The sequence below is a fragment of the Polyodon spathula genome, chromosome 2, assembly GCF_017654505.1.
Source record: "Polyodon spathula isolate WHYD16114869_AA chromosome 2, ASM1765450v1, whole genome shotgun sequence".
Lineage (NCBI taxonomy): Eukaryota > Metazoa > Chordata > Actinopteri > Acipenseriformes > Polyodontidae > Polyodon > Polyodon spathula.
The window spans coordinates 13,573,422-13,598,367 of NC_054535.1; the positions used below are offsets into that span (position 1 = coordinate 13,573,422).

Sequence of the window (24,946 nt, forward strand, 5' to 3'; positions counted from 1 at the left end):
TACTCGGCTGTCCCAAGACAAAATGCTATCTTTTCTTTTTAATTTTTTTAGTGAGCACGTGTGCAATGCTTTCACAATCTCAACCACAGGCTAGATCTTAAATTGAAATGTTGTTAGATATAAGTATAAACTGATCTGAACTTTATTTGTTTTATCACTGTGTTCCTGAGATTGTAGTCCATTGTTAAAGCCATTGCCAACAAGGTTCTAAAAACTACAATACTGTATAAAGGCCTTACAAATTTAAATTGATTGATAAAAAACAAAATACAGTTTTCATGTTTAGTATTTAAATATACACAGGCTGAGAAGAGTAACATAACCTTGTTTTTCAAGTTAAATTTATTCTGTATGAAGTCAAAATGCAGTAGTGGTTTCTTTTTAGTGTCCTACCCTTACTTAGTCCGGATCGACAAGCTTTTATTTTGTGTGTGGTATTGGAGAACGCAAAAAAGTGAATCTCTAGGAAATGCCTGGAGGTAACTTCACTGTTTATAAATAAATGTGTAATAATAATAATAATAATAATAATAATAATAATAATAATAATGGGCTACAAGCACATTTTCAGATATGTATGTATTCATACTACCTAACTTATTATTTTTTAAACATCTGTTAGGTATTAATAATATTTATTTTGGTTAAATATTAAACAAGCATGTTAAAATGAAAACTAAAACTACAGTACACCCTTTGGACCCCTGATTAACCTTTCATGTCGGGTTGATTTGGAATAAATGCTCAGTTTGGGATTCTTGCATGTTGGATTAAGATTTAGTGACTTTGAAACAATTCACATCAGATTGATTCTGAATAAAAGTTCAGCTTCAATTTGGGATTTTTTTTGACGAATAGGATAAAGCAAAGGCAGAATACTGCATACAAGACGAACAGGTACATGTAGTAACTTACACATCTCAGTAACTTACTCCAACAGTTTATCCTTCATTTTGATTGTGCTTTCACTATAACGAACCCCTCGACATAACGAACAAAAGGCTTGGACTCCACAGTGTACTGTAATTGATAAGAGTGTTCTGTGAGAGGCAATACTAACATGTAAGAATAGCAGACATTTTGAAAAGAACTTTGAAGCAGACTTTAAAAGGTATAAATGTAAAAAGTTGTCAGGATGTTAACAATGAAAAGAAAAATGACAGGTACATTACTTAAACAGCTGTAGCAACACGTGGGGACATGTAACGCTGTATTTTTCATGTTTTAAATATATAGTACACATTAAATAGCGCAGTCTCCTGGGATGTTTACAGATTGCTTCATTTGAAACATTTTATGTTGTAAAATAAAAAGAAAACCTTACTGTCATACTGTACAAATAGCCAAGATTACATCATGTTTGTAGATGACAAACAAATCTTTGCAGTGTTCATTTATGATAAAACAAAGCGCATCCGGTAGATTTGTTTCATGGGTTAATGGATTTCTGTAAAACAGGGCACTTCTTTCGATGACAAAAAAAAAAAACACACAGGAAAGAACAGTGATTGAAATTAAAATAAAAAATCTTTCAATCATGCCCAGTATGAATTTAAAAACAGTTTTTACATGTTATTTACCAGTTCAAGGAGGAAAATGCTAAAACTAACTTCGGGGAATGTAATCCAGCTGTGAACAGCTTTTTGAATGCTACAGTGGATACAGTAGCAGAAGGCTGTATTATGGAGGAATGTTGGAAGCAAACTGGAAATACATTTGAAAAATTGAACTGTCTTCAATGGAGTCTAATTGAGTTTTATTTTGGTACAGAGCCATCTGGTGGCCAGATGTTGCATGTTTCTATTAACTGAATTTTTGTACTGCACTATCCTGAATGCTGTAATTGCATTAAGGCTCTTAAGACATGGTAATCAAGCAGTTTCAACTTCCTCTGCAGAGTTGTCTTTAATTGAAGTATTAAAAAACAAGCAAAGAGCTGAAATATCTTCAAGACAAGAACATTGAGACAGTGATAACATTGGTAAATGTAATTAGAATAAGAGGTAAGGAAATAGATTTTTGGTTAGCACTGTGTTAAAGTGAAAATCAAATTCAAACATTCTGCCAAAACCCAATATAAAGAATGATGAAGACAGCAGCTGTGACATAAATTTCTATGCTAAGGAGGAAAGGGCTCATTTTAAATAGATTGAATGCTCTGGGCAGTTTGGATCTACCATAACAAGTGATTGTATATTCTGCTTGCCATCAGACATACAAAAAATGGCATTCCTGTAGAGGCAGTACCTCTAATTCTATGCTCCTGGTGATGATGTATCTAAATATTTGAAAGTATCAAGTAGTGATTAATACTGCTAAAATAATAAGCAAACCAGATGTTAAAGGCATGTTGCCACGGATTAGCCTGTCTAGTCACACTGGTGAACATTCCCAGTTACATCGAACATTACAGTAGCAACCCTACTAAGGCAAAGTCAAAGACATTAATTAATAAAATATGGGGGGTTTTGAGAGTACTGTAACATTTAAATGCTGCCACAAATAACATTTTACTTATCTTCAAATATGCAAAACACTAAAATTAACCATCCATCCCCACAAATGCAGTGATACCCCAAATATTATACAGAAATAACGCTGAGCGACTGGTCCGAGAATATTTTGTCATTTATTTTATACCCAAAACAGCTTTTCTGCAAGGGCCACAGCCAAGACGGCTACAGCGTACTATGACAGTAGCTGATTTCATGCATTATAATCTGCCAAAAACTACCCTGCAAATGTTGCTCATAATCAATACTAAAAATAAAGCTGAAAGTTCTACACTGTAACATATAAAAACCATCCTGGCAGTAGGGAATGGGGCTAAAAACTTTAAGACAAACTGATGTGTTCACATTTTCTTCAGAATAAAATAACATATAGTGCATGAAAATTCAACTGAATGTATTCACTCAATTCAGAATTCAAAGTGAATACATTCGACACAAGGACTCGATTGCTACTCTTGGTCATTGGAATTTTAGATCCCCCCTCCTAATCTCCTGGTGAACATCATTATTACACAAATAAGCTTCATCATATGGAGGCACTGAGGGCTCAAGATGTTAATGTGCTTTCCAGGGGATCTGACTCAACTGTTCCAATTGCCAAATTAAAACCCTTGGGGAAAAAAAGGCAAGTGAAGGCTGAAAACAACACACAATGTAACCCCACACACTGAATCATTCAATGGTAGCATTTCTTTAACATCATATAATCACTGCTTAAAATAAACCGTGAATATACTGTACGTGAAACTACTGTACCGCACTGTAATGGGTGACTTGCAAATCAACTGTGACTTATTAAGAAGAAAATGTATATGTTCCGGCCGAGAACCCAATTAAAGTCACAAGGTGCAATGTAATAATGATTATATCCTTTGTGGCATACTTAAAAGCCTACAGTTCTTACTGTGACTAATTGTTAAGTCAATTGTTTGTAGCACTGGGATGGCAAAAGTGTCAGAAAACGACAGATCGTTAATGGTTTGAAAGGTGCTGCTGCTACCCAAGAGGGGATAATGTTACGTACAATTAAGGCACAGCTGTCAGAAATGCTCAGAGCAGCTTCTCTGCATCCTATGATTACTCTGTTTGCTGAAGGTTTAGAAACCCCTGGTGCTAATTAAACTGTCATAATGCGAGCAACAGATGATCTAGGATTGCTGGACTGGTGCGACAGCTTTTCAGGCCATAGACTTCATAATGGAGCTACTTGAAAATTCACACTCTGGTCATGTTGAGGAATTTGGCAGGCTGGGTTAGTGGTAGGGTACATGTGCCGGCACCATTACTTGCACAGACAGGCTGCTGTCACAGTAGATTTTGGCTAATGAATCCCTGGATGTCAAAGAAACCTTTAGTCAGATTGATTTGTCTATACACCACAGTTCTTGATACCTTATGCAAATTTAACAATTTTATCAGCCAGTACACCAACGAGGACTGATCACCTAATTTGCCAATGGATGACTGTAGCAAAGCATAAGCCTTGCACAATGAAATACGTAGTTTATTGTATGTTTTTGTGTTAATTGTTAATATTGATTTAATTGTTTAGCTGCTGTGGCGCTCCGCTGGGGACAATTACCCGTCTGTGTGGAGCAGTAGCTGAAAGCAATCAGCTGTTCCAGCGGGCAGGTGGGTGTGTCTCAGCGGAGCGTCAGTATAAAAGCATGGCGATTGCTGTGATCAGGGCTGCTGCAAGGCCTGCCGTTTTCAAGGCACCTTTGATTTATAGTTTGTGGTATTGTGTTTTATTTTGCACTTTTTGTACAGCTTGCTGTATTTGTCCTCTGTGCGTTACCATCGCTGGTAACGTCACATGACCACCTTTATTATACATTCGTTTAGTTTGTTTGTTAATAAAACCTGCGCGCATGTGCCGGCGTTTTCAACATCAACACCACAACTGTCTCTCTGTATGCTTGAACAGCAGCGACCCACACGCATGACACGAGGAAGACCCTGTCACAATGACACACTTACTTGAAATACATAGACATTTTTTTTTAAAAAATAAAATACTAAACCATACTGTATATGGGTTGATAATGTAGCATGCATTATTGTCATCATTAAACAAAGCCATCAATTCAAGTAGAAGTTATCAGAGTTTTGAACTTGCTCTCTTTTAACCCGAAACAGGCACTACCTGGCAGTGACAATCAGGACAGCTGTAAATCTGAGGAGACTAACAGACAGCAATCAGCAATAGGCCATATCAAAAATGGAATAAAATACAGTATTTATGTAATTGCAATAAGCAGGAACCACTCAGACTGCAAGCTGCGTAAACAGTAAAGACAACAGAAAAGTAAACTGTATCATTTAAAGCTACATATTCACAGTATAAATTGCAAGTTTAAAAGTTTAAAAGTTTCAAATCTTGTACGGAAGAGGAAGAAACCACAATGGATAATGGATGTAAATGATAACTACACTGAGTCTAATGATGCCCATAAAAACACTAAAGGGATTAGTGAGAGTGCTGTTTTATGAGCTGTGCAGTTATAAAGCGTGTTTGTAACACCCACTGCCACAGATGTGAATACAAAATTAGAGCTTTCCGGAGTCATAAGTATGGCTGTACAGTTCAACCACAGCATCCACATGTAAAACATCAATATGAAATAAAGAATGTCATCACACCTGGTTAACCCCTTCTCTCAATAGCGCTAGGATTCTGATGCTCTCAGTATCTTATTTTAAAGTTTCATCAGAACTGGACTACCAGTTTGCTACATATGTTCTCTGTGACAATTACAGTTTTAGATATTTTCTTAAGGTAAATAACTTGCCTTAATGCATGAAGACAAAACTTTCCTCCTATTTAACTATGACTCTGGAGAGATAATTAATACTTAGGTCCACCTGTCAGGCACTTAGTGGTCCCCAAGGATTAGCCTTGGGAAAATAGCCTTGTTTAACCACTGGCCAATAACAACAGTTAAGATCAAAGTCGTTTTAGGGAACAATTCATTATAAGGGTATACATTTGTCTCACTGAACACACAGCCTACATTTAGCTGTGTCTGCACAAAAAGCCTTTCGCTTTTCTTTTTCGGAAATGGTATATGCTTTAAGGTGAACTTTTTCATTATGTTGTGGCGGACTGCCAAGTCACCAGCTGCACTGGATTTAGGAAGTCAACATCGGGTATAACTAGTGCTGAGACAAATATCCAAATATTCGAACAAATATTTTTTGACATGTATTCAGATACAAAAATCAGATGTTCGTATTCACTACAAATGACAAAAATACCTTGCACTTATTTATCACCTGACCAGAAGTTGCAGCACACTTAAAAAATGGCAAATTAAAAATAACTAGTGTGATATTTGAGATGAATATATTTTAAAAAAACACAGAAACAACACAGCAGCTCTTGAGCCTCTATTTAAAAGTTTTAGACGGCAAAAAGTAAACAAACCAGATTACGCACACACACGCATAGTGATCTCTGTGGAAAGCCACCTGGGCTGCTTTAGAGCAAGTCAGAATCTCATGGGACAGAAAAAAGGCAAGCACGGCATTCTGAAATGCCTCGCTTAAACAGTGCCCAGCTTGATGGAAATGTGGTGTAGTGATTTTTATATAGCTTTTATATATTATATATTTTTTGTTGCGACTTTCCTTTATGTGGAATGTAATAAACAAGAACCAAAATGAGTTTTTTCCCCTTCATTTTACAATGCCATTTCCACATTTGTTTTATTTGAAGTGTTTGAAGGTAAATTTCAGTTTTCGTTTTCTTATTCAGCTACAAAAAGGTACAAGTAAACCTCATGATATTACTTTATGAAAATGTGTCAATGGACAGTTTACTGTGAAGAAACAGCAATGGCAAGGAATGAAAAAAAAGCACAAAATAAACAGCATGCAGTGTCAACTTTATGTACTATTTATTTCGGGAATAAACAAAACAATGTTTAACAAACTGCTATTTGGCATCCTTTGTTTTGTAGTTAATTCACTGGGGTAGAGTAAGTCCTACACAACATATTATTCTTTACTCTTGTGGTATTTTTCTACTTTAACATGTTACATATTGTAACATCTTGCTGTAAAATAAAAGGCACACACACAAGAGCCACACCACCCTGCTGCTATGCTGTCTCTGCCTGAGTTCTGTGCAATATAATGCCTTTTATTACTTTTTGAAAATGAATATCCAAACGAATATTTAAATTATTAGTGAATATCCGAAAATGAAAATCCTGTGTTCGTCCCAGAACTATGCTCAAACAGAAATTCACCTTTCAGCAGGACAATGATCCCAAGCACAAAGCCAAAGCAACACTGGAGTGACTCAAGAACAAAAAGGTGACTGTCCTACAGTGGCCCAGTCAAAGTCCTGATCTCAGTCCCATTGAGAATCTGTGGAACTATTTGAAAATTGCGGTCCACAAGCGTCGTCCAGCCAACCTGAACAACCTAGAGCAAATCTGCCAAGAAGAATGGGCCAAAATCACTCCGACACTGTGTGCAAAGCTGGTACATACTTACCCCAAAAGACTTAAAGCTGTTATTGCAGCGAAAGGTAGCTCTACCAAATATTAATGTGTGGGGGTTGAATACTTATGCAAGCAAGATATTTCAGTTTTTTTATTTTTCTTAAAAATATTTCCCAACATAAAACCAATGTCACCTTACAATAACTGATTCTGAGTTTCAGTGTTTAAAAATAAAATATCAAACAGAACGAAATTTCAATGTACCATTTGTAATTTGGTAATATGAGAGAATTGGTCAGGAGTCTGAATACTTTTGCAAGCCACTGTATGTATGTATATATACATACACACACACACACACACACACACACACACACGTTTTACTCATAACTCAACACTTATTACCAGTACCAAAGGGATAAAAACTTAAAAAAAACTAGTGGATAACTCCGTAAATCTACATGACACTCTTGTTTCATGTGACTGACCTCGGACTGGAAACAGATTGTTCATTCAATCATTCGCAACTACCAAGTGCAGCTGGTTACAGTATCAGTTCACAATGGACAAGAAATGAAAAATGAGTTCTCGTCGATTGGCTTTAAAGCTCAGGTTATTCAGGAGAACAAGCTTATCAGCAGAACTTTCAAAGCATGTGTTTTTGCATGCAAAACAATCGACAATGCTTGATTTCTGTGTGAAACTAAGTAGTTTATTATTGTTTTTGTTCACCAGGTTAACTTCTGCAATTGAAGCCGTCAAATTAAACAGTACAAGCCAATGACTAAAAGTGTAGTCAACAGTTTGTGGTTGGATTGTTTTCGTAAAAATAATGCTGTAGTTATTTTATTAATTCTTATTTCAATCGAACTACACAAGTTGTAACAAGTTTGTACAGTACTGTATACTGCAGTTGATTCATTCACTACAGTTCTTTCAACAGTTTTCATAAGGACATCAAACTAAAAATAAACTTGTTAATACTGTAATATTGTAAACATGTTAGTTCTGTTACTTGTATGCATGGCGTAGCTCATGTGCACCTGTGGTTAACGCGACACCTCGGATAAGTCAACATTAAATGGCAACCGAGGTTGACTGATATATAAATAATGTTAACATTTTTGTTTTTACACATTATTTAAAGAAAATTGAATGCTTTATTTTATTTTAAAAAAGGATGTAGTCACTACAGTACACAACATTTGTTTCATAGAGATTTTTCTGTCTGGAGACACACCTCCTTGTTAAATTTAACAAGGCAGAATTATCAAAGAAACAATTGGGAGGATTAATTATGTATTTACATTAAAGGGGAGCTATTTAAATTACAATCGGGTGATACACAGCACAGAACTTGCGTAGAGCAACGAGTCGGTCAACAATACACTTATCAGTTCTGATAAGTTTGTTGGGGATCGTCGATGGACTGCAATCTTCAAGACTCACCATTAATTTTCGATTGGAAGTCAGGTCTTTGACTGGGCCACTCAAGAACATTGTTCAACCTTGTTCTTCTTGTTCAATCACTCCAGTGTGGCTTTGGCTTTGTGCTTCAGGTCATTGTCCTGCTGAAATGTGAATTTCCTCCACAGTTTCAGAGTCTTGGCTGACTCAAACAGGTTTCCCTCAAGGATTCGCCTGTACTTTGCACCACCTGTTCTCCCCTCTTCCCCGACAACCTTCCCAGTCTCTGCTGAAGAGAAGCATCCCCAGAACATGATGCTACCACTACTATGCTTGACAGCTGGGATGGTGTAGACTGAGTGATGTTGCGTGTTGGGCTTGCGCCAGACGGTACGCTTGGAATTTTCAATTTTTGTCTCGTCTGACCTCAAAACCTTTTTCCACATGTCTGCAGTACCATCTACATGTTTTTTTCGCAAACTCCATATGTGCTTTAAGATAAGGCTTTTTGAGTAATGGCTCCTTTCTTGCCACCCATCCATACAAGCCAGCTTTGTGTAGGGACCAGCTTATTGTTGATGTGTGAACACTGACTCCCTTCTCAGACACAGAACTTTGCAGATCTCTCAAGGTCATTGTTGGCTTCAGAATGACATCCCAAACCAGTTTCTTGCTTGCCTGGCTGCTCAGTTTGGGAGCGTGACTTGATCTGGGTTGTGTCTGGGTGGTGTGATGCATCTTCCACTTCTTAATGATGGACTTCACTGTGCTGAGAGGGATAATCAGCACCTTTGAAATTTGATTGTACCCTTCTCCTGCTCTGTGCCTCTCTACCACTTTATCCCTGACTTGTTTTGAAAGCTCCTTGGTCTTCATGGTTGCTTTGTTGGATCATTACGTGAGTTGCAGCTTGAAATTCTTTATATACCTGACGGAACTTATCAACAAGTTAAACCACTTTGAGTACACACAGGCTGAACCCATTTCACTAATTTTGTGACCTTTCAAACAAATCATTTGCACCGGAGCTGATTTAGGGCTGCAGTAGCAAAGGGGTTGAATAATTATGCAACTGAGACTAATCTGTTTTTCTCTGTAAATCTTACTTATTTATATTCTATATGCATTTTTTAACTTTATCAATGAGGAGTAGTTTGTGTAGATTCTACATGTAATGTCTAATTTGAAAGAGTCGTGGAGTACACTCCGGTGCCAACAAAATGTGAAAACTTTGCAGGGGGGAGTATACTTCTGCAAACCACTGAGTATCAATAATTACTGTGATGCTGTACCTGTGAAGCGCCTTGCAGCAATTTATTGTGAAGGGAGCTATATCAAATAAAGACTGATTGATTGACTCACTGACTGAATACTTATCTTTTTTAATTGCGTTTGTGTATTTATTCATTCTTTTTTTATTGTTTTAATGTGCACCTAAACTTTAACTTGGGTGCATGTGTGCCTAAAAAAAAAGTTAACGTAGTGTCTTGTGAGGGTCCGATTTTTACAAGCCGCCTTCCGACCCAAACCCGCTACTACAGAACCTGACATGAACTCACAACCCGCTGCAACTGTCTTCTTGCCTACGACCCGACCCGCTTTAATAAGACCTGCAACCTGACCCGAACCCACAAGTGTTTGTCCTTTACCTTCACATTCACACAAAGCTATTTCGACCATTCTCCACAAATTGACTTTATACAATAGGCTACACAATGTACTAGTGTTCTCTAGTGGTCTGGATATAGTTTAACACTGTAACAAACTATCTCTACTTACTTTACTATGAAATACCTGTCTAACCCTTTCGTGTCACCAGTCGAATGGAGCTACACCTGTGCTTTCGAGAGCTGTACCAGTTTTGTGATTGTCGTTCACAAAAACATAATGAACAGGTTTTACAAGCAACTAATCAAATCACATGTTCTTTATTTTCATTCGCTATGACTCCAAAATAATTCCACACTTCTGATTTACCTCTTGAACTATTTTCTACTACATGATATAAACCCTGCTTCACCTCGTCCACAAACATTTTTTATATCACCAAGCAGATGTGATAAAAGTATCTTGGGAAATGTATCAAACAAGGGAGAACACTGCTTAGTCAGCTGACTCCTCCCTAATCGGAGGAAATACTGGTATTTACCTATTTAACATTATTTGGGAAAAGGTTACAGACGAGTAAGCTAAAATGACAGAAGACATTTTTGGTGATTCAAATTTTCCCGGGTCACCTGCAGGTTGATGCTGTAGTGCATCGTCAAATAAGCATGGAATCTACAGACTGCTATTTTAGGCCTCTCCAAGAAACACTGCTTCCAACCTTGCAATTTTTTGTCAAATTCATATTTTTGACCCTTTAAAGACAGGGATTGTGTTAACACGATAAAAAAAGCACTTACAGTTTGATGACTTACAGTGCCATCCTACTTTGCAGAACAGACTTGAAACACATATCAATGGATAGGGGAGGGGCTGAGAGGGGCATTTAGCGTCTGAAGGGCGGAGACAGTCCAGCAGAAGCTTGTTTGAAGCAAATATAAAAATGGGGGAAACACTAAATCTGATTATATTAGAACATTTATTCTGTTTCATGTGTTTTAATATATTGCCTATATGTTTTTACAACATTTATAAATCTCAAGAAACGAGATAATATTTCATGAACTGAATGTATCAGGTATGTTCTTCTTTTTCCTTACTGATAATAATGGAATGAATAACTTTATATTTATACACATTTATAAAATAATCAAGAGTAGTGTCCATTATTGCTTATAAAGACCCTGAGAATAAATGTGTATTATGTCAGGGCAATCACTCTAGTGAAACAATGTCTTGTAATTTGCCCAAACATCAATATTTTTAAACAAAACTTTCAGGAAGTATGTTGTAAGGTCCCTCGGGTCATAGAATAACGTGATTTTATACATGTATCTGTAAGCAGAATACATAATAAAAATACTTTTTGTATGGTTTCTAAAGTACTTTACAATGTTCATCAGAGTGCTCTGAAAAAAAGGACACAGTTTCCAAGATTTCTAGTGAATGGTTAAACCACATAATGACCGAAAGCTTTACTTTTATTTTATTTTAATTCCCTTTCTTAGTTTTTTTTTTTTTTTTTTTTTTTATGTAGCCTCACTGAAGTCAATCCTTAAGAGAAATATAACAGGAAAACATTTCACTACTTTTACCTTTCTTGAATATAGTTCTAAACGCATTTGCCTTTCTTGAATATAATTCTAAACGCATTTTCATCGTCAGCAGTAGCAGTTATCATCCAGGAAATCTAGCAAAGATCAAAGAAGACACAACTAAAGCTGATCTTACCTTTTTTTGTGTTTTCTCTGCTCCAAACAACTTCTTGGCCCACTCATCTTTCTGAGTAATCAGTTTCGAGGGCTGGACGATTTCCCCGGCAACCCTGTACCTGTCAGCTGGGATTTTGCTCATGGGAGGAGGCAGGGTACTGCAGTTAGCACTTGACCAGCCATCTGTAGATTCTGCATAGGACTCCTGATCGCTGCTGTTGACTTGCTGCCAATCTCGTAGAACATGAACAGGAAGCCAACGCTGACTGCCAGGCTGGACAGCGCCCACTGTGCCTGTTTTTTTAACCTGGGGATAATTAGGTCTGGAGGAAGTGATTGGGACCTCAAGCCGAGCAGAGGGACCTAGATGCCTGCCAGAGTTGTGAGAGGCATCAGGATGTTTCAGCTCAGATAAATTATATTTGGCTCCTTCTTGGTCATAACGATAACCGTTCCAGTGTGATGACATGGCCTGGTTTGGATTCCGTGCCTGCGGGTTTTCCCACAAGCCATGATGGACGGGTCTACTCGGGTTGCTTCCTAAGTCAACCAAAAGAACTCTGTTGTTTTTCTCCTCTTGCTGAAAATTTCCAATCCCACTGTCACTGTTGCTGCTGGTACTGTTATTCTGCTGTACATCGTTCTCTCCATCTAAAAATGCTCTTGCCCGCATCCCTTCTATCGACTCCCCCATGTCGCGATAGAGCACAGAGACAAACTGTAGGACAGGCTGAGAAGTTGTGGGGAACTCCAAGCAACCGTTTATGTCTGGGTCAGGCGTGCATTCAAAATTAAAGCGCCTTGCTATGCCCTGGTGAATTTTATGATGAGAGAGCTCTGGATCCACCATAAAGACATGACACGATGTCCTCAGTCCACTTTCCTGCTCTTTTGCTAAACATTGGTCATCCGGAACTTGCATGGTGACAAGTCCAAAGAACCTTCTATCATCAGGACATACAGCACTGAATGCTAGCTTCTCAGCAGGGTACACAGCAATAACAGCACCTTTGTCATTGCAAAGCTTAATGCAGTCATGCATTATCTTCATCATAACCAGAGAATGGATCTTCTGCTCAGCCCGCAAGCGCCTCATGCAGCCGCGGATTGCTTGCAAGCTGTCATTCTCTAGGTTCGCACTTGTCGAAGCCAGTTCAATCGAACCTAGATATCCGACAATCATTCCTACATTTAGAATGCTTGCATCTAGTCCAAAATCATCCTGACTTTCAAACATGTTAGCAAATACCGAATCGTCGTTCAGTACTTTTGCCATCTCTTCCTCAGAAAGCAGGTCTGGGTTGCTCTTGACACTTCCACATCTGTTTCTGTAATTAAAGTCAGGTTCTGATAACGGTCTTGGTTTTGTGGCAGATTTCCCAGAACTACTAGAAGAATGACTTGAGTTTTCAAAAATCATGTTAAAAATTCCCCCAGACTGCATTTCGGCCACAACTCTTTCAGCTCTGTTTATCCCCAAAGTTTTGGAGTCAATCTTAGGCTTTACCCAGTTTTTTGTTTCATGGAAACTGAGTTCTTCATCACTTGAACAGGAGTCCAATTGACTGCTACTTTCTGCAATTACCATGTGTAACACCCCAGTGCACCTTCCAATTAACTTCACAACATCTTCTTGCGATGCTTTTGACACATTTATTTTATTGACACATATGATCTGATCTCCTGCTCTAAGTCCAACATAGTCTGCAGGACTTCCTTTCAAAATGCAATTCAGAAGACAGGGGGCCTGACCAGAAAGGGTGAATCCATATCCAGCTCTTCCTCTGGCAACTTCTACACTTCTCACCCGGGCAGCAGTGTGTACATTATGTCGTCGCTTCACTGTTTCTCCCTGTCTGAACATTTTTATTCTATCAAGGGTTTAATAAATATAGAGCAGGACAACCAAAGCTAACACCTTAGTGATATCATCACCTAGTGCCAACTTAACCGTTGAATATTCATTATTTCTTCAGTGAAAGGATTTTTCACAGTGAAAACCTTAAAAAAAAAAGAGACAAAAAATAGTTTAGTTAATGGTAGGAGAAAAAAAAAACATCAATCTTAAAAATAAAAACATGCAGATATAACATATGCTTAAAGCTTTTATATTTAAAATTTAAAAAATCTGCAGCCTGTCCTTCCATTTCGTACAATTTCATCTTCAAGTTCTTTTTTTCTCTTAAATTCTCAGATTTCAGAGAAATACCAAATCCACGAGAACAGTTAGACTAAAAAAAAAATTAAAAACAAGAAGAAAGCCTTTAACTACATGTGCCTTGAAATCTGGTTCCGTTTTTAATTATGTTAAATTTAGGGAGGAATTTGTTCAACATGCTGTTAGCATACTTTACTGTCAACACACTGGAGTAGCTGAACAACCTGCTTGCTGAAAATACTACAAAAAGTATTGGGGCAGTTTAAAAAGGAAAACTAGGGGTGAGGGATTTGCATTTACTAAGAATGAAGAACAGCCAGGTGTAGGGAATGTATTGTCCATTTTACCTCAAATGTACTTTGCTCTCTAAATATATTGGAATACAAGAAAAGCTAATCTTCCCACAACCCTTCAGTCACTGGGTGTACAATTGTACCATGTTAAGTTTCCTATGTATGTATCTAATTTATAATACATAATGTTATTTTTTTTTTTTTTTTTTGTTTTTGTTAATATATATATATATATATATATATATATATATATATATATATATATATATATATATATATATATATATATATATAGGACAACTTCTCAAACTCCAGAGTTCACACAACTGTTTACAAATTTCTACAAATATAATTAAAAATGGAGACTGAAGAGGATATTCAAATATAAATGATTTTAGCATTTTTCCAACAAGTTCAAAAGCATCACTAAAATAGACTGCAGGAAGATGTGTTCATCTTACCTGTGGAGACTGGTATCGAAATATCTATTTCTATTACCAAGGTATTCTGCGTGTTTTGATCTGGCCCACTATTACTGTATTGGTGAATCGCAATTATGAGCAATAAACAATCCGAAATTGTCATACTTCTCATAAATATACATATTATACAAACACACACACACACACACACACAAACATATTATATATATATATATATATATATATATATATATATATATATATATATATATATATATATGCGCTGACGGATAGTTTAAAAAAAATTTTCTTTGCATTCTAAGCATGCCCAAACTGTTTTCCCTTTGCAGGCCATGACCTAGGGCGCCCATCAAAAAACAATACCAGTCTTTGGATATGAAATACATAAAATACGTGTTTTGTAAGCTTACATTTTACTGTATATCTAATTAATTTTATAATGAATACAGACAGCTGCTATTAATGGACATTACAGTGTACATTAAAGAAGAAAAAATGCACCTACAAACTGACTGCAAATGTTTTACATTGAAGCGCAGCGTTTTCTCGAAACTATAATATAAGTACTCTCAAGTACACACTTGTGAAATTGTTTTGCAAAGGTAACATACTTATTATGCCTTTTTTGCAAAACAATCAGTCCTTCTCGGATGAGAGGTAAAACCGAGGTCCAATTGTAAGTGCCTCTGTAGCAGCAATTGAAGATGCATAATTCACTCCCTGGTCTCTGTAAATCGCTTTGGATAAGTGCCTGCTAATTAAAATAATAATTAACATATCGCCTTAATGAAAATATATATTTCATTTTCCATGGGATAATTTTAAAATGTATCCGATACAATCGATAAGAAAAGGTATAAAGTTTGACATCATAGAAGCTCCCACCAAACGTTGCTACCTTCATAGAGAATTGCCAAGGTATGACAATTTGACAGCTGATGTGCACCCATCACATTTTGCTACCTTCAATAAAGAGCATTATCAAAGTCTGATATGTTTCAGCCATCTATCAATTGGTAGATGTAGAACAGTTACCAAAATACTGTATTACATTTTCACAACACGCAGGATTTGGTATATATGGGAACTACCGGTATATTATTATTATTATTATTATTATTATTATTATTATTATTATTATTATTATAATAGCAGCTACTTCCCTGGTGTGATTTATGGTACTATTTTCATGTTGCTGATATTAGTTTCAAAACAATTAATGTTAATTACATTACATTATTTTTGCTATGCTATATCATTTTTTTAATCTTTTTAAAACAACTATCTGAGCACCAAGATAATTTTTGGATTGTTTTAACTTGACCAAAAAACGTGTATAGGTAGCATATTTTGACAATGTAGCAACTTTTGACGATCATACATGTCATATTTCTGACTGTCTGACGTTACACCGGTACTTAATTACTTCCAACAATGCTTAAGTCTGACATAAATTAGCTGCTGCTGCTGCTTCTGGATTTGATCATATAGAGACTTTTCTTGCTGATTTCGTTTACCGTATATAAATAGACCGCAGTCTTACCTTGTTCTGAATACAGAGAGATCTGAGCGATATGCAAACTTTGCTGATTTTATTTAAAAAAAAAAACTTTCTAAACTACTTCTCCGCAGCCGTGGAATTCCCAGAAAAAAACTCAGTCTACCCTGCTAAAACTTATCCCGCCTCTTCTTTTTGACTGAAGGGCTCATACGTCGTCACTAACTAGTTACCATAACGACGCCCTTGTCCACATTGTATCTTGAGAATCCTATTCGCTACCCTATCTGTCGATAAAATTCAACCGTTTAATTTTGTTCTGTATCAAGCTAGATTGAGTCTACAAAGAATTTAGTAGAGAAAATTTATTACACAGGTGTGCAGAGTGCATAATGTAATGTTGTGTTTGAAATGAAACCGATTTTTACATGTTTTTGTCGTATTGCAATTGTTGGTTAGAAAAATGTAGATGCGACAGCATCACAAATTCCCATAAAACTACTTTCTCGGGAATGATATCCGTAATTTACGTCTGTATTGTAACATCTACAATAAAATGCATTTAACCGACAAAAATACGAAGCCGATACATTTTATTCGTTGTCCTAAGTGATATTCTATTTTTTAAATAGACACTTCACTGTGTAGACTCGAAGATGGAATTTTGTTAAAACTACGCTATGCACGACAATGCAAACACGCATTTGAAAAGCATGGCATTTTGTCCGACCAAGAGCCTTCAGTCACGATACAGAAATACCCTTTTCCTTATTGTGCACATTTAAAATCGAGCCAGTAATGACACATACCGTTTTCTATAAAGACAAACTTGTTATGGAACAAAATTCCTAAAAACTCCACTCAACGGTGTACGGTAATAACACTGTTTTACAAAGTAATTAAACAATTAATTCAGATACCCGATTGATCTCGGATCCAGGGTCTCTCCCAGGGCACCATGGAAAGTAAACAAAAGAGGCAACAAATTAGCAAGCAACAACGGTTACTGTGTGTGTGAGTCACGTGACCGCGGAGCTCAGCGCGCTGGCCGAATGGGATTCCGGCTGTTTAAGAAAGTCATCTATTTAAAAGAATTTTACCATGTTAACTGTTCCTCCATGCCCTGATTATTGTTATATTGTTCATAACTATTCATTTTGTTTAGAAGATGCTACAAAAAAATGACAGGTGCCAGTTGCATGTGTTGATCAAATATACACACACACACGAGTTATGCTCATTTAGCACTTTATCCAGTAGATTTGAATAGAAACATATATTGTTAGAAATAATGGCATGATTCTTTCTAATTCTTCTAATTCTAACTGCAGAATCAGTCGACCCCTTTGTTTAGTTGCTGATGTGTATTTTTAAGCAGAAAATCACTTGAGTGTCTTATTTAAGTAGTATTAAAATGTAATTATTGTAGATCACTCAGATAGTATTTTGTTCTGTATGTATTATTCATGCTGTTATTGACTACCTGATAGACAATATCATATAACTGCTGCATGTTAATAGATGATATTTTAGCACAGATAATTTACAGTGCCTCAAGTCGTGTTCAATTAAATTTCTATGTTTTATAGGATGTTATAAATCATAAAGAAAAACAGAAGTTACTGTCAGCGGGTGATATGAGTGCTGGTAGGCCTTCGTTTGAGGAGGAGAGACAGCATGGACTGGGGGAAACTTTTTTTTTCAATTGGCATTTTTGTTACTGAATTTGAAAGGTGATACCTACAGAGACAGCTGATACACTTTACCTTTAAGTATGTAAAACACATTCAAGGCACTACACCTTTATTAAAGAAGCCAAGAAATGAAATCATTTATTCACAATAGAATATAGGAAATAATGTATCTAAGTAGGTTGGGTTAAGAATGCAAACATGTATACATTTCTGATGTCAAAAAGTGTCAAATCTCCTCACAGGTGTTTTTATAAATAAACACTACAGGCAGAGCACATTAGACAAAGCCAGTCTGGGGAAATTCAAAACCAACTTTAATGAGCCCGTCAGGATGTCAGTAGGAGAAATTGGAGCCCGAACAACAATGATAGCACCTCAGCCTTTAAGATTTCAATATCTACAACATAGAGACTGCATAGAACACATTAACACAATGACATGGTCTTAAATCATTTTCTTTTGTGTCCTATTTATAATTCAGATAGTCATAAATTATCTATAAGGATAAGGTTAGTTAGTTGTGGGGGCAAAGTTGAAAACCATTTATTATTCTTGGAGATCCTGCCAAGCTTAGATAATTAATAATCAAATACCTGCTTATTTTGGAAATGGTAGCTACCCTATGGCCCCTACTCATTATTCCTGCATAAACTGAGTTTCACGTTAGCCTATGAGAGCATTTTACAAGTAATGAGAAAAAAATGAAAGAAAATTAAAATGAACTAAAGGGTCGTGTTTTAATATTGTACACTTAGTCATTCTTTACATTTAAACACATGCATATAGTTTACTACAGGACAAATCCATTTTCTCTCATTAACTGGAACAAAATAGTTTGTATCATCATCTAAAAAAGGCATGAGTTGTCGACTGATAAGAGCTATTAATTAGGTGTTGCACTTGGTGTTTTTTGTTTTGCATTTGTATAAAACTGACTATGTTGAAGAAGAAAAATTTTTAGTTTTGTAACTGAACTGTATCCTGTTAAGACCGCCCACATAGCATTTGACAAGCTGCTCAAAATGTTAGTTTATCAGCCGAGATGATTATTGGTTGTTAGTTGGAATTATATTCTGTGAGTGTGAGTAAGGGTGGATATGTAAAAAGTCAAATGAATGAATCGTGTTTTAGAAAGCATTATACATAGCAGTAACAATTATTATATCCACACAATTATTGTTTTGAGATTCAGCTTTTATTAGGGAGCCCCCCCTAAATCCCTTAAATTCTTAGGAGTAACAATCACTTAACCCCAGACAAGGTCAAGGTGGTGCAAACGCTGACCCAACCCTGCACAGTTACAGCATTGCAATCCTTTTTAGGGCTCGTAGGATTTTGTAGAGATTTTATTGAGGGTTTTGCTGAATGCACTTGTAAAACAAAAGAGCTGGAGTGGACTCCAGAGATCAGGAGTCATTTGAAGCTCTAAAGAAAGCTTTTGTAAATGCTCCAGAACTCAGGAACCCTGATAAGGACGGCCTGTTTGCATTACAAGTAGCTGCCATAGACAAGGCATTGTCAGCAGTGTTGTTACAGGAGGTGCATTGGGCAGTGATGGCTACTGAACACATCGTAGGATTCAGCCAGTAGAGATTCAAACACTGCCTACTGTATAATTTTCAAGATAACTAATAGAATATGAGTTTAGAATTAAATGAATTAATGTATTGCACTTAAGTTATTTTACTTACAGGTGTTACTACCTTAACCAAACACAGATGTATTAGATCTCTAGTATGGTTTCAAAGTATGAGTTCAATGGTTATGCAAATATCAAGTCCTTCCATATGGATTTAACCACTGATATCCTAAACAAGAAATATTGTAGTCTTTCGCCAGAGGCAGAAAATGGAAAAGTCAAGCTCTGTTCAATTCAACTTTTGTTCCTTTTTGGACACTATCTCAGCTCTGACAGCTTCACTGCATTCAGGAATGACCAACCAATTTGGCATCACAGTGCATTCATTTTTTATTTAGTAGTTGCCAATTAATTTTACCCCGTTTTTTCTCCCAATTTGAAATGTCCAGTTGTATTTTTAGGCTTAGCTCACCGCTACCATCCCTGCGCTGGCTCGGGAGCAGCAAACATGAACACACGCTGTCCTCCGAAGCATGTGCCGTCAGCCGGACGCTTCTTTTCACTCTACAAGCCCGCCATGCAGCCAACCCAGAGCGACAGCGTTGGAAGGCAACGCAGCTTTGGGAAGCTTACAGTCAAGCCCGCAGGCGCCCAGCTAGACTACAGGGGTCGCTGATGCACGGTGAGCTGAGGTCACCCTGGCCGACCTAATCCCTTCCCCCCCAGGCAGCGCTCAGCCAATTGTGCGCCGCCCCCTGGGAGCTCCCCTCCATGGTCAGCAGTGGAATAGCCTGGACTTGAACTGGCGACCTCCAGGCTATAGGGCACATCCTGTACTCCATGTGAAGCACCTTTACTGGATGCATCACTTGGGAGCCCCACAGTGTATTCTTATAGCTTCAGCTCCGCCCCTTATGCAGAACAGGGTACCAGATCTGACACACATACCATTGGCCCTGAGCTGCACACTAGAACCAATGGGCACAGACTAACAACAACCAATCAAGACAGACAGATAACAACCTGTGGGAGAAACAGACTAGGGAAGACAAACAGGCAGTGTGTTACATTATACACTGGAATACACACACATAAGGTAAACAAGCAGCAGCAGGACACAGCATGGAGACACAAACAAACAGCAGGGAACACAGTACGTAAACACCAATGCACTGATCACTACAATATCATCAAATGAAGCAAAATTCAAGTTTTTAAAAAACTTGTATTTCAAAAAAAGAAAGCCAAGGGTAAAGTATGCAGTACAAACGTAGATAACTGAGCAAAGAATGATCATGGATCCTCAGAAATTTTGATTCATTGAAGTAAAAAATACAGCAATAGCGAGCAGGCCTTAAAAGTGCTGTTGAGCACTGAACAAATGTGTAAGGATTTTTGCCTATTTATTGCCCTGGCCTTGTAGGGAGTGACTGGGTTTTCATAACTCAGAGTGCAGCTGTGACCTTGGGACAGATAACACTTTTGTTTTTGTATAAATTTTTTCTGATTAATAAGTTGTTTTGAGCCTATATAGAAACCAATTGAAACTGGTTCTGAAACCATTTACTTTTGTTAAAAGTTATTTTTAGGTAAGTGTCACAGAACGCATAATAACACACTATACAATAGGAACACATAGGGTTTTTCTGATACACACGCACCTTGTGTGGGGCAGTGTGCAGGTTGTTCCAGTTCAATTGTTTTTTGTATCATCAGCCTTTGTTCCTTTTCCATTACACTACTGTTACTTATGCTTCCAATTTAACTGGTAAAGAAATCATTGAAACTGTTTGTAAACATTATGTGATTTTCCTGTGTTTAAAGTAAGCTCTGAATCAACGCAGGGTTAATGAAGTCTTAAAATTAAGCTGTACATAGCTGGTGCATATCAGCCGTTTGCAATCACCAGTCTTGTTGTTTGACCTTGTGATGCGTGGGTATAGCGCTTTGCAGCCTGTGAGAACTGAGCAAAACTCACAGCATTGTCCTTAAATATAACTTCTTGTTATCTTGGTTTCTGCTGACATTGATATAGTGAAGCAACAACGCCAATGTGCTTTGTCTCACACCATGCATCATGCTAGGGAAATAAGACCAAATTTGGTCAAGGAAATTAAGTAAGCTAACTGTATATCTGTGCTGTACGAAGTAACTTCTTTGGTCAGGTCGGGTCAGCTCAGCTCTGAAACTAACATCTACATGGATGGAGGCTCAGAAACCAACATCTCTGTGCCATACCGGCTCAGGAATAAAACCAACATCTCTGATGCCATGAAAACTGACTCGGCTCAGCAGTAAATAACATCTGCACTGATGCCAGCTCAGAACACCATCAACTGAGACTTGTATGTGAGATCACTGATGTATCACCTTTGATTTGCTTTCTTCCCGCTTGCATTTTGATTCCTGAATAAACTATTTTTATTAACTACCTGAAGAAGATTAACTATTTTTAAGAAGAAATCAAACCTCTTACAAATGGCTAAGTAAATGAACAAGTTACGTGTTGCAAGACAAAAGCTTCACAAGAAAATCCTTCCTAGATTTGAAGTAAAGCAAGTGTTGTTGTTGAAATGTATAGTTTTCCCTAATTATGTACATGGGAATGCACCGCAGTGTGATTAGTCAATATCATTTTACTGTGTAGCATTTTTGGTGTCAAATTAGTGCAGCCAATATCAGAACTAGTTAATGACTACTTGATAGTTAATCAGAAACAAATGTGTGTTGCATTAGTATTATAACAGTCTCTTAAGTCTATGAAAGCAAAGCATGTTATGCTGTCTATCCATGAACAGCGCTGTGTAATACTAAAACTGATGGACAGCCAATGGTTCAGAGTTCAGGGAGATAATGTTTTCACTGTTATACAACAACAACAACAAAAAACACACCCTACTGGTAGTTCATCTTTTAAAAGTGTGGGCTTTTAACTATATAAACCCATAGGAGGCTGTGTGGTCCAGTGATTATAACTGGGAGGTCTGACTCACTGTGTGACCCTGAACAAGGCACTTAATCTCCTTGTGCTTTTGGGTGAGACGCTGTTGGAAGTGACTCTGCAGCTGATGCATATTTCACACACCCTAGTGACGTATCTTGTAAAGCACTTTGTGATGGTGGTCCACTATGAAAGGCACTATATAAAAATAAAGGTTATTATTATATTATTCATATTCCCCTTCCTAATAAAGTACAAATGTACTTTATACATTTAATAACTTGAAATTTTTATTTAAAGAAGATTAATTATACCTCTCAGCTAGCTTTCTCGAAAGCCGTGTACAGGATTTGTCACAGCTTGTGGTAGGTAACAATCTTAAAGGAATTTCATGGGTATTAAACAGGTGGCTATATTTTTAGGCTTCTTAAATCAGAGCTGTAAAATACTGAACCTCACTCTAGTTGATAAGCTAAATTTAATTAATTTCATAAACTAACACTAAAGACAGAAGTTATTAATTATACTCAAACCACATTGTTGCTTTATGATAGCCATACTTTTGGACAAATTTATTTACAGTTTTGAAACAAAACAACAATATAAACAGCATAGCTTTAAGCAATGCAATTGAACAGTAGTTCCATGGGTTGAAGTGGCTTTTTTTTAAAATACATTTCTGGTCAGGTCACATCCAGAAGTCGTTGCTTAAAACATACTTCAAGGTAAAATACAGTATATATTATTTTTATTTCTTATGAGTTTACTGAGGGATTAGATAAACACAGTCCTTAAAGTACCAGGGGTCTATTTGAATGATATAAAGGTGAGCTGTGTTAATCTGTGTTAAATAGAAGCTCGAAGGAATGAGGTCAGTCACAGGGCAGGTTTTCATCAAAAAATAAACCGCAGAGTTACCTGACTCAGAAGTAATCAAACAATATCTCGGGAAACTGCATTAGGGTTACCAAACGTCATGGGAAAATTGAGACTGTCACAGTTTTCAGCCTTAATTGTTTGTCCCCATCAGAAACAGTAAAATTTAAATTGTGTTGGATTTGCTATTGTATTTATCTATTTATTTATTTATTTAATTTGCAAAACTGGGTAAGCGTTTGACATAGTCGCACGAGTGGTTCAATAGGTGTGTCTCATTAATTCAATCCACAACACACAGTCGCCGTAAGTTTTATTTTATTTTGTGAGAGTACCTATTACACAATTTAGTAAGACTAATACGTATATGGTATCCAAATTTACCATTATGACTAGATAGTAAGGACAATGAAATATATGACAAATAAGAACCGAAGTCCTCAACGATGTAAATTAAAGAAAAAAAACTCCCAGTTTTTCATTGTGAAAATCTGGTAATATTAAACTATATGGACAGTGTGAGAAACTGAAACTCTGGAAGAAAATTTGGTCAGACACCAGAATCTTGCTGAACTGGACAGAACTCACAAAAATAGTAAAACATATTCAGTCTTTTCTCAAATTACTTTGTTTCATGCCGACATTAGGAGAACCATGCAGAAACGTGTAAAAATGGCATTTTCCTGCTGTAGGCATTCATGAAATATATTCATTAAATTAGCGAAGTGCTCCCCCAGTGCTTTCTTCCACAGCAATATGTAAGAATCTAAAACATGCTATATTAAAAACCAGAGCAATACATCAATAGCTGCCCTCTTTCAATATGACTTGCAGGATATTGGAAAGATCTGGTTCACACACCATACAAAGAGCCGAGTGTGAACACAAACGGACTTGGTTCTGAAAAAAACAGAATGGGACCGAAAAAGAAAAAAAAGAATACTTTAGCTCACATGCAAACGAACTCGGTCCCTTTGCTCGCAGATAAGTGTGAACAGCAGACACGTTGATACATTGCTTCAAACTAAACGAACCAGACAGTTTGAAATGGACCCAGTATGAACGCAGCTTAAGAATCAAGAGACGCTGCATCTTCTAAAATACTGTGACATTCTGAAATAGTTTTTTTTTTTTTTTTTTTAGGCAATATAGACTAAAATACAGTCCTAGGATCCTTATTAACAGCAGAATAACCCACTATTTATACTAGGCCTGCTAAACCAATGCTATTTATGTTTTACAAAATTGTATCACAATCACAACAACAATCATAGCAGCAAACGATTAAACCTCCAACCTACCAAACTGACAATTTGTTTAAGGATAGTCCTGTCATTTCTTCATGCTCACTATATTTGTTCTGCTAAGCAGACAAACACAGGGTATGTTCAAAGTCATGTAGGAATGTTCAGCACCTTGCTGACTGTGGATCAAGAGCTCATGAGAGGGAGCCCAGTAACACGATCCAGGGTCATCACAAGGTCATCATACTGGGCAAATTTAAGCCATTTTATTGTTTACTTTTACTAAAACTTTCAATCATTTCACAGCTTACCAACAAAGGCACGAACATCAAATCAGTACAACATTAAACTACCTCTATTATCATGACTCTTTTTCCAAAAATCTTGGTGAGAAAACTGAATATGTCACGTCTAACATAAGTGTGTAGCTACTACCGACATGGATTCTCTGAGCACAGTGAAGCAGTTCCCACAATCGATGCAGATGCCTCATGTCGATTAAATCGGTCTGACATTCTCATGAGGGTGGAGG

The 24,946-nt window shown here is 36.9% G+C and overlaps 1 protein-coding gene across 4 annotated transcripts in view; it reads right to left on the minus strand.

The window, feature by feature from the left end:
* The window catches only part of LOC121330415 (regulator of G-protein signaling 12-like), a 76,448-nt gene extending 59,378 nt beyond the window's left edge, over positions 1 to 17,070 (minus strand). For all 4 annotated transcript variants that reach the window (XM_041276941.1, XM_041276931.1, XM_041276954.1 and 1 more), the window contains exons 1-2: positions 17,001 to 17,070; positions 11,708 to 13,689 (exon numbers count right to left, since the gene is read on the minus strand). In XM_041276941.1, coding sequence (XP_041132875.1) covers positions 11,708 to 13,552 — 1,845 coding nt within the window. In that variant the 5' untranslated portion in view covers positions 13,553 to 13,689; positions 17,001 to 17,070. The remainder of the gene's footprint in view (positions 1 to 11,707; positions 13,690 to 17,000) is intronic.
* Positions 17,071 to 24,946: the final 7,876 nt, after the last annotated feature.